General features: G+C 37.1%; 1 protein-coding gene across 1 annotated transcript in view; it reads left to right on the top strand.

Annotated features, from left to right (window-relative positions):
* Positions 1-205: 205 nt before the first annotated feature.
* Positions 206-11149, top strand: part of LOC137385401 (FH1/FH2 domain-containing protein 3-like) — a 37994-nt gene continuing 27050 nt past the window's right edge. The window contains exons 1-3 of the mRNA XM_068071854.1: positions 206-758; positions 1755-1879; positions 8942-9000. Coding sequence (XP_067927955.1) covers positions 591-758; positions 1755-1879; positions 8942-9000 — 352 coding nt within the window. The 5' untranslated portion in view covers positions 206-590. The remainder of the gene's footprint in view (positions 759-1754; positions 1880-8941; positions 9001-11149) is intronic.

Here is an 11149-nt window from a genome sequence, read left to right as displayed (position 1 = left end):
TAATTACGTACTGTATTTACATATTCTAAGCCTGCGCTCCAATGACTACGAAAAACAATTACGATTAAAATACGATTTAGCTAATATATCGTTGTTTGATGGCTACCTTATCATTTAAGACGTTGGTATACCAGAAAGAAGGCGGTACAAGAAATCAAATATAGTCATGCACAATCCGACCAGTGTAACGTGACAGATTTTCGATTGAACGCTCGTACATATAAATTTCTGAAAAAAGGCAATTATTGGCTGTATGCAACGTGACCGATCACAGACATATTTTCTCGTAAAAGCGTATGCCCGACCATTCGAGATGCATGGATATCAGCAAAAAGTTTGCATGTTTATTGGAAAACATGACGAGAGAAGCATTAACAATGCATCGTAATCATTTTACTGCAGCCTCATTTCAACTATTGAACGCTACGAACTCGACTAATTCATATGTAGTACAGTACTAATCACAATTCTTAATCACCGAGTGGTGTTCACATCATAAACGATAGTTGAGACGCAGCTACCCTTCACAACACATATATAGCAGTCTATTATTTCACATTATCTACTGTCATTACTACTGAGAGACAAAAATGTCGTCGACATTTGTTGCGCGTGTCCAATTTTTGGACGACACAGATCCATTTTCTAGCACTAGCTATCCTGAACCTTCGAGACCACCATCATTCACATTTCTCATGAACGTTCATCTAGTTAACCAGCTATCAGGAATTCATAAACTCCTCTCACCTCCCCATAAGGTAAGGTGTTTTTACCTGCAAATTAGCTTTTTTAGTACATCGTTTTAATTCTGGTCAATTTGCCAAAGATGAATGTATTTTATTACTCTTTTCTCTTGACATCTTTCTTATTGCCTTAAGTTTTGATAACAGCAGTATTTATACAGGCTCCGATTTTACGTTTGAGAAGAACTAAGTAGGTGTAAGTAACTAAAGCAAAAAAACATTAAACATTAACAGCTAGCAGGAGTTGTTCTGTCTGACAGCATCTTGGTTTATAGGTAGTTAAGTTCTAGTTAAAATAGGGTCTGGTAATTAAGCAGAAGCTAAAGGATTATTATACATGTCTTGTAGCTAGTTACTGCACAATTTATGACTACAGCTGTTATACAGCAAGTTGTATGATTAATGACAGACCGATTCCTTCTGTAGGAGGGTGTGCATACTTCACTGTTGGCGTATTACTCAGTGATGCTGAAAGGAAGCATTGACTAATTATTATAATAATAATGCAACGGCCCTTAATAATTTAATACAACCTCTGCTGAGCTGTTTATTCATAAGAGCCTTCTCTCTTCATGCAGCAATCAATGACTAATTATCAGTTAGGCAAATCTTTCATTCAATGATACAGCAATGATATATCAGTTTTAAGACTGAATCTATGAGTCTTTGATCGATTGGCTGCATGCTAAATCCCACCTACTTTGTCTTACAGCAATAATGTTACGCCCAAGCAATTGGCTTGCAGGTGCTGTTTGGGCCGTGTTATTATGTACCAGCTGAGCTGGTAACATTATGACCCTTTGCGTTTAACTCACCGGGTGATAAACTGTAAAACTTGGCATACAATATTCTTTAACTTTGCAGCTGGTCTTTGAAACTATAATGTAAGCAATCCATACTATTATTTATGAAGCAATGCTAAGAATATTATCCTTAATCTTGTCACTTTTAATTCAAACTTCAACAGTCTCCGACTGCTTAAATGCCCAAAAGTTGTGATTTGTTCTTCAGCTAGAGGATTGCGCCCTGCAACTGTGTAAACATAACAGTCTCGGGCAAGGTGACTACGGCATATATTTAGACTTGGAGTCAACTCTTGATGATCAGCAGGAGGAACTCGAAGGCTTTAATGAGCAGTAAGTAGCGGAGGCGGTGATAAAGTTGAACATAAACGCACTGACTTGGTCATGTCTTTGCTAGAAGCAAGTCTTAAGGACTGTTCGTGCTCACATGACTGTATCTTGCGGTTGCCCTAGAAACCTTCGTCTCAGATTACTCTTCAATTACATTTGAGTTCTTCCACTTCTCTTCGGGTCCAGCTCAAGTATGTGACATTTTACTAACCGTGATTGATGGCTTATCTTGTTAGTACATTCGGCATACTTATAACTTGCTTCAATGGCATTCTGCCTGATACCCAAAGATTAGGTTGTTGTTCTGCTGATCTACCGAAAAGGATCCTATTTACAGGAAGATAATGTTTTTCATGTACGAAACCTTTACCAAACAGTGAATTCAAAATAAAATGTGAGGGTCTGTTAACTATTTCTATCCAGCCGACTGCGCTCATTCAACATGATAATTATCCCTTATCTCTAATTAATCACACTGCTCAAAATACGTCTGGGCGCAGCTCATTCATGCAGCGCGTTGTTCTCTCTATCGCAACTTACAAGCTTGGCTTCCCATGCTACTTGTAATAGCTATTATATCGTCCCAGGCCAGGTATATGATGTTACATACTAGACAAGACAAGGAACGTGTAGAGCCAAGTATATAGATGAGTTGTTAGTGATTAAGCTTTCAGTAAACCAAATTAGGATGATCTGAGAGATTAATCTTGCTAGGAGGTAAAATGTTTGTCTGTTGGTCCACGACACTTGATATGATTTACCTTTGTCAATCAGCTTCACGGTGTCTTCTCCTTCGAGTTGCTTAACGTCAATGTGATACCAGTAGTTGCTGTGCTGTAGCATTGCCAGCATCAGTAGAATTTCGATTTTTAAAATTTATTTATTACAAAAACATTTTGTGTCAAAAATCTCTGCCCGCCATATTTATTACTTTGCGATGCTACGGCTACTCTTTGGCAACTATCTGATTGATATGTCAAGGCCAACTTTTTTTTCTGTGACCAGTATTTTGCTGACGGAGCTGATCTTGACATTTTATCACAACTGATTTAATTGTTACCAATCTTTGCCTGCATGCCATCAGGCAATGGTTATTTCTCACCAATTTTTTAATGTATGAACTTTTTTGACTATCAAATTTGTGTCATGAATGATTGTCCGTGACAAAAATTTGATTGATCTTTCAAAAGATCGATCGTGCTATACGCGTTAGTTGGTTCATGACACTTTAGGGCCTACAAGATCGTTATTCTTTGATCCAATCCACATCCTCTCATTTGGCGCTGACGAATGTTTGAGTTCTAACTGTAGCGGTCATACAAACGTCGTACCAAGGTCAATAGTAGCAATAAGTGAGTCAGGCACGCGCGCCTGTAAATTGTCGGCCATATTTATTGCTGTTGCTGCTTTTTGGTTCATCAGGCCAATATTTCAGGGCCAATATACTTTCTTCCATGAGCAACCTTTCTCAACAGGATCAGTCTTTTAAATTGTGTCCATCTAACTGAATAAATCCAATTTATATCGATCTTTACTACCGTGACGATAGCCCTCGGCTATAGTTTTATCAATCGTCTACCATGTCGGAATTTTGCCAATCGAGTTAGTGTCATGGACAGTGGCTCATGGACAATAGCTCCGTAGTAGTATTATTTTTGGCCTGACGTTTTGGCCTTATTTTTGCTTGGAAATAACAAACATATTTGCTTGTTTCATTAAAACAAAGAATGTACTGTCTAGCTGGCATAGCCACATGGTTGAAGAAGCCTGATCCGATTACAGCGTATCCATATCAGCCAACAACCATCCATAGAATAGGGCTCAGCATTTGTCAGGAATTACTATTCGTACATTTGGTGTCTTCTCTGGCCTGTATATCAGAACTTACTTGTTTGCTTAAGAATAGTCAGGAGTAGTAGTTTGGATTGCTTTGGTGCGTTTCTAATGGTAGTCATAGATACATTTATTCTTCTTGTCTATGTACCAGTCTAATGCATGCGTCGTACGAATTACTCTACATACCGCTAGTTATAGTTCAACTGCCGGCAAATGTAGTTCATTTCATCCATTCTACCGTCCAAATGCCTTCACAAGTATTGCAGGTAATTACAATTCCTCCCAGTATATGTAGCATTAAAATAAATGAATTATATAAAACTATGAAAAACTACGTTATAGAAGTAAAATCAACAAAAAGAAGCTTTTATTGTTAAAGAAACCCGAGTGTAGGCTCAGCTATGCCTAGTTTTGGAACTAGAGATGTGCTCTTTAGCTTACTCTAACACGGACTAGTATAGTTTAAACTATCTTAGCTTATATTATTATATATGTTTTATTATTGCTATATCTTAACATTTTACTTTTATTTTTTCTCAAACTTTCCACTTTCCAAACTGCAGTTTCAAAAAATCCAAAGTTTGCAAGTTGGAAATCATCAAGGTAGAGCCAAATATTTTCTCAAGTTATACATTGTACGTTGCAAAATTCTTATGCTGAGGTGATTGCAAGTGAAGATTTGAATGCATTTAGTAGAGTCATTATGTGACACTGGGTGCCTTTCAGATAATAACCATCTAAGAACATATCCACGTCCTTAAAAGCATTTGGATAATTAAATTTCCAGGAAGTCACTGGGCAGTGTGAAATATTGAACACTATTTCCAGTTTGGATAGTGAAACTACCAGCTTATCATGATGCATGGACTGCCAGCCATTTCATAGTTTAATCTGTCGTTTCAAATTACTCCAAGGCCTAATTCCTATCATCAATATAAAAGCATTTTGAGGTCTGCCGTCACTCCTAGAACTAAACCTGGTTATTTGAACAGTTTTGCCGTAATAAACTGTTTTTTTGTCTTAATTTTGTCTTAACTTTTATTAAGACAGTTTTGACAGCATGGCTAAATCTCCCTAAGAGATTTAGCCATGCTGTCAAGTACTCATGCTTCTTACATGCTGACAGCCTCATTCACCATATATTGTTTACATATCAGTTTCTATATTCGACAGGTTTAACTTTTATAAATCACTACTAACTTCACCTTTAGTAAAGCTCGCCAAAGACCTTCCAGTTATTGCCGGTATTTCAACTCAAGTGCTTGGAGCACATGTGTGTCATTGCACTGTTTAGGAGGACCTTATATGCAGCTTACTAGACTAATCCTACTAGTGTTACATGTTCGCTGGCAATGTACTAGGTGAAGAGCCGGAGAGAGCTCGGGAGAGCGAGTCTTATCTTTAATGTTTCCAAGCTTGTTTGACTGCCTTATTGTGCCTTATTGCTTCAATTGTGTTAAGTCTTCGTTTGTATGGGCTGAAAAACTGTTTACAAGTTGCCCAGTGACTATTTCAGTTGATGGCTGACCATCTAAAATTCTAAAGGCTGGTTCACATTATATCGCTATTTGTCATCTTGGCGAGTATTAAAGACTAGTTCACACTATATCACCATTAGTCAGTGTTTTCTTTTCGGCGTTCATCGTCGATTATGTGAACCGTGAACCGATGGCTTCGATGATGCATCGCGGACGCATCGGGAAAGTTTGCAGCTATCAAACTTTCCCGATACTTCGCCGAGCATCGACAACCGCCTTTCAAACAGCCTTTTTTTTACATGTAAACCATTTCAGCGATGGTAATTCGTGATCGCGAATAGCATAATTTATTCATATCCGTTAATGATAGTCTATTACTATGTGCACCGTAAACCGATGGCATCGTTAAGGCAACGCGGATTTGTCGAGAAAGATTACGTCTGTCTAGCTTTCCCGATAGTTCGCGGCGCACCCATGGCAGACCGTGCAACGTGTACCACTTCAGCGATGGTGATTGATCATCGCGGGTTGATCGATCTGTATCGTCTTTCATGACAATTGCTGCTTGACTAGTATTTTATCGTTTCCGCTACTACATCGCATAATGAAAATGTTATATCACAGATTGTTCGCTGATGTAAACGCGAATGGGTTTGTGATTATATGAACATTGTTATCTCAGACGATCACCGAAGTATTTGTGATTAACACCGACATTTGGTGATACAGTATAAACCAGCCTTTAGTAAAGTTTTTCAAGATTTTTCTGCTAAGATCAGATCGAGTTACAGGAAATTACTAGTTAGCCAGTTTTCTGTCATCCTGGAGACTATTTGATCAGCTTGGCAAATGGCATTTCAGACAACACAGAGCACCTTCAGCAATGCCTACCATTGAAGTACTAGTCCTTGGCTCCAGTTAGTAGTTAGTTAGCTATTAAAGATGTGAATAGGCTGCTGAATGCAACTCCTGGCCATTACCATTAGCAACATCTGCTGCTGTGACGCCCATCCTCCTGTTTTGATCTAAACATATTTCACACTGTTGATTCACAGTTCATGTGACACGATAAAAAAGGTAGGCCTACTTTTAAAGGCTAGAGAAATATCAAGTGAATTTGTCAACGAGTTTGCAGACATTCATACAGATCGCTAGTGTACTTGTGTGTATATTTTCATCTGCTGCTTTGTCATAATTGGCTAGTTGGTCGGCGGAGAGTAGGTTTTGTTCACTATGTTTCCATGACATGGTTGGTCTACAAGTCTGCATCATGCGCAAGATGAAAACAGCAAGAACTTACATTCATCTCACTTCCTATATTTCAAGTCAAGAGAGTTTTGTGACAAATTTTTATTGAATGTTTCATGCTTGCGAAAGATGAAAACTGTTCTTGCGAGTGATGTGCAAAAAAATGCTGTGCAAGCTATTCCATTTCAAGCAATTCCGCACTTCCGTCATTCCTGTTTCGAATGCGTGCTGCTACGCAAGACAGGAGTCTGCTGCTATGACCTCTTGTGTAGAATTCCTTTTCTTGTTTAACAAAGCACCCGTAACATACAACATACAAATGTCCTCTGAAACCATTATCACACGGTTACTCATCGTGTACATAATTCCGAATACGCGTCATCTGCACAATGAAAACATAGTGATAACGAAACCCAAAACATGCTAAAAGAATGTTGTTCCACCTAAAATAAAATATTGGTGGCTCCAATCTAATATAATGCCATTTTGAATAAAACTCATATTATTAATACAATTGTTAGAAATGATTACTAAAAATTACAGTTTATATTACTAGCATAAGAATAAAATGGATTTCTTCAAATGCAAAGGACGAAAGATAACACACACGCTGGACGCCTCTAATGTGCTTCGCAAAGTGTTGATTTCTAGGATGCTGATAGTAATAACGTTACACTTCAAGTGTACTCCAGTCCTCAGGGTTATATAACTCTGCAGCATTTATTGTTTGAGCGTCTCGTTCAGTTTGCAATTGTGAAATGAAATGTCAGGGTGCAGCATGATTGTTCTTACATTCATCTCACTTCCTATGACGTCATTTTAAGATGATACATGTGTGATAATCACCTTACGCTTACAACTAAAAATTTCAGCCTGCAAATCATTTTAAGAAATTGTTTTGGTGCACCAGGAACAGGCGAAGTGAATCCTTTCCCCTTGCTATAAGAGGGCACCAAAGTGAGAAGTCCTTGAACATGGCTCTCCTCAGCACTTCTTTTGTAGCAGCTTTGTAGAGAACACACAATTAAAGCTTGCTGCATGCTATCCTTTGTTCCTAAAAGGATTGCGTGGACTCACTCACCTGTTTGCTTATCTTAAGCTACATTCTGATAGTTAAATAATAAAGGCTCTTTGTTAACTTGGCAGACTATAAATACTTGGGTAGAAGTACTTGTAGTATTTAATGATAATACCGTGAATATTCGTTTATAAACAAATTAATAGTTATTAGGTAAAAATAATACAATAATATTATTAAAAGAATCAGATTTATGTTATGGTATTACCAATGTTTTGAAGTAACCAAGTGTCATTTGAAATCGTCAGTCAATGTCAATTTTCTTCATAAATGGAGCACTCTTGGCTTTTGTAGTCAAAATATTTGACATTCCGATAATAGACGTGACAGCTGGTCATTTTGTTTTTGAGATTCTTCGAGAAGCTTGATTAATGATAACTAGAAAGCTTACAAGTAATTCTCACCCAGTGACATATGAGATGATCATTTTCCCTCCGAGGACATTAGATTATTAGATATATTTTCAGGGATTATGGATAGATTATTTCTCACATTGGTTCTCATAGACTCCTGTGTCATGTATATTTGTCATATGACTGCTCTTCTTTGTCTGACTATTGTGATGCAGCTCCCTAGCGAAGGGAAGCCTACCTGACTCTATCGGTATGATAGCAAACCTTGGTGTATGCGCAAGGTAGAAGGTAGTGACCGACTACACACAACGATGAACTGCAACATCGATGCGTAGTGAAGAACTGCTAAATGATGCATCGTGTTAAAAAATAGATTAACCAATGAAAATTGGCCTCACTTGTGTTAAGGCCATGACATTGTTGCCAGATTTTTTAGTAGCATTATTGAAGTATCGTCAGAATATTTGTATTGTAACAAGAACCATCAACAATTTGTGTTAAAAATAGCGTTTGTGCAGATACTCGCATTGCTATATTTAGCTCGAAGAAAAGACGCTACGCGTCAATGATAAAAATAATCACGTACAAAAAGATTTCAAGTTAATGGCATAAATTGACTAGCAAAAAGAATTTCAACCTATTGAATTACTGAACAAATTATCTTAAATGTTTATAAACAATTTCAACTTATACTAATGACTTCCATATAGGCCTACATGTATATGTTGCTAGTGAGAATATCTTTGTCCATATATAAATAGTTGTTTATGTGAAACCCTGTTGACATCGTCGTTCGAAAGCAAATTTTAGACGCAATCAGCATGTGTTGAAAACGATCAAAATCGAACCAATATCGTAATTATAATCTATTCTAACCAATCAACGATGCGTCAGTTTATATCTACCGATGTAAACATATGTGTTTGTTTTGAAATGATGCATCGACAACTGATACTGATGCATCGGCAATTCATTGGCTATGTAAAAGACATTTTTCATGGGGTGAATAAGTGCAATTAGAAGCACATTAATAGTCGTATCAAGTGAAACACATATCTTGGTTTGCTTTCAGACGCAAGAACACAATAATTTTGAGGACACAGCTATCAGTGAGAGTTCATGCCATCATAGGTAAGTGCTACCGAGACTCTGATAGTCTGTACAGTCTCGTGTATATTTGAGTGAATCTGTCTCCGATGTTATAAATTAATCTTTAGAAAAACAATTACAAATTTTTTTTTAAATATAAACAAAAAAGATCTGCTCTCACATCCTTGTTTCGACACACTAATTTTAAAGGTTAAACCATAACTGTCACGTACAACTTTTATCGTATTTTCTAGGTAAATCAGCCACGCTGATTCCGATTTTGTATTCAAAATAAAGATTGGTCCACTAACCTTCAAAGTCATTTAGGCTTTTTTAAAGCGTTTCAATATCCGTTTCGAAAACAACACAATCGGCATTACAAGCTCCGCCCATAAATATGTGATGAAACCTAGCTTTTTCAGGAACGGAAGTTAGGAATGTTTAGTCCGATTTAGAATAATAGAGATCGGTGTCTTAAAACCCATTATTATCCAAATCCAGCCTGTTAAATAATCTCAGTCTTTTATGAAAGGTATATAAGCTATTTAAAATTGCTCATAGCTTGTTACATGATGTTTAAATGGGCTGAACGCCGAAAAAAATGAGCTCAAAAAGAGCAGTTTTATCACAAGCTGGCGTTGTTATCGCGCTTTTTTAAATATGCAATGTTAAATAGCTTATCTACCTTTCAGAAAAGACTGAGATTATTTTTAAGGCTGAATTTAGATATTAATGGATTTTAAAACACCCATCTCTATTATTCTAAATCGGTCTAAACATCCCTACGTATCTTCTGTTCCTAAAAAGTTGGGTTACGTCATGTATTTATGGGTGGAGCTTGTTGGGTCGATCTTGTTGTTTTCGAGACCGATATTAAAACGCTGTAAAAAAGCCTTCATTACTCTGAAAGTTAGTGGACTAATCTTTATTTTGAGTACAAAATCGGAATCAGCGTGTCTGATTTACCTAGTAAATACGATAAAAGTTGTACGTGACAGTTATAGTTTAAACCATGCGTTACATTACTAGTTATTAGTTTATCTTCATGCCAGCTGTTGAAATACATAGGATATTTGGTTTAACTATTTAATAGTCATATTGCTACGTGTTCTCGTGTTCTCTCCAGTTCATGCCTTAATGTGGTATTAATATAAGATGTTCATATTCACAAGCTTTGTGAATATAAAGTTAATACATTAATATAACTAATATATTATATAATAAATTGCTTATTACATAATACCTCATTTTCAATGATAATTGAAAATGAAAAATGAAATGAAGGTATTGACAAGCTTAGAGAGTTAAAAAGCCACTGGTGGTTCATCCATGCTGGTGCAAGCCAGATGGCTGGCATTCACCAAGAACAAGTAAAGGATTGTGATTTCAAATTTCGATTAGTAGCATACACCAAGTTGGTGTACCATAACCTTTTTGTATAAGTACGAAAAATTATCTCCTAGCGTAGTTAACTTTGGTATCAATCAATGATACAGCCGCTTTTGTCGGATTCTCCCGGCGTAGGGGAGTATGCTTTAGGGTAGACGTTTGGTTTTCAGACGCTAATAGTTTCTGCAATGCAGTAGTTTTACATTGATTGGGCACCCAAAGTGCGAGATAACCGAGTCGTGTCGGCATTCATTGTCGGCTTCAAGTTTATGGATACGCATGGGCCGAACCGAAAACCTATCGTGCAATTTATCGTGCAATCGTTCTATCAGGTATTTTATCGTGTGTACCTCTCTGGGGTGCCATAGGTAATTCGAATGTACCTTGTATCGTATTTAATTGCTGTTTGCCCGATGAAGATGTGAAACTAACTCGCAGTCCGCACTGGACTTTGTAAAAACTCTATTTGATAGTTTACAATTTTTATGTACTATTTAGGAATAGTCTATTCCCGTACAGGTAGGCCACAAGTTGACTAGTCTATATTCCATGAATGTGAAGGATGCAGTGAGCGATTTGTGTAATAGGTCAGGAATCTGAGTGTTTCAATAGAGCGCTATGAGCATGCTCATTAGTTTTATTAGCAGCTGTTGATTGCTTGCATCGCTGAATTGTAATCACCCGTAGCCCTTAAACTCGCACAATAAACTACACGCGCGCTTCTTTCTAGTGCAATAACATTACAAAGCGTACAAGCTAATGATCTCACAAACTAAACAAATGAACAAAAGCACGCGGGAAG

The sequence above is a fragment of the Watersipora subatra genome, chromosome 1 (assembly GCF_963576615.1).
Source record: "Watersipora subatra chromosome 1, tzWatSuba1.1, whole genome shotgun sequence".
NCBI classification, from domain to species: Eukaryota; Metazoa; Bryozoa; class Gymnolaemata; order Cheilostomatida; family Watersiporidae; genus Watersipora; species Watersipora subatra.
Note: the sequence above shows the minus strand (reverse complement) of the source record. Positions and strands in the feature narration are given on the sequence as shown.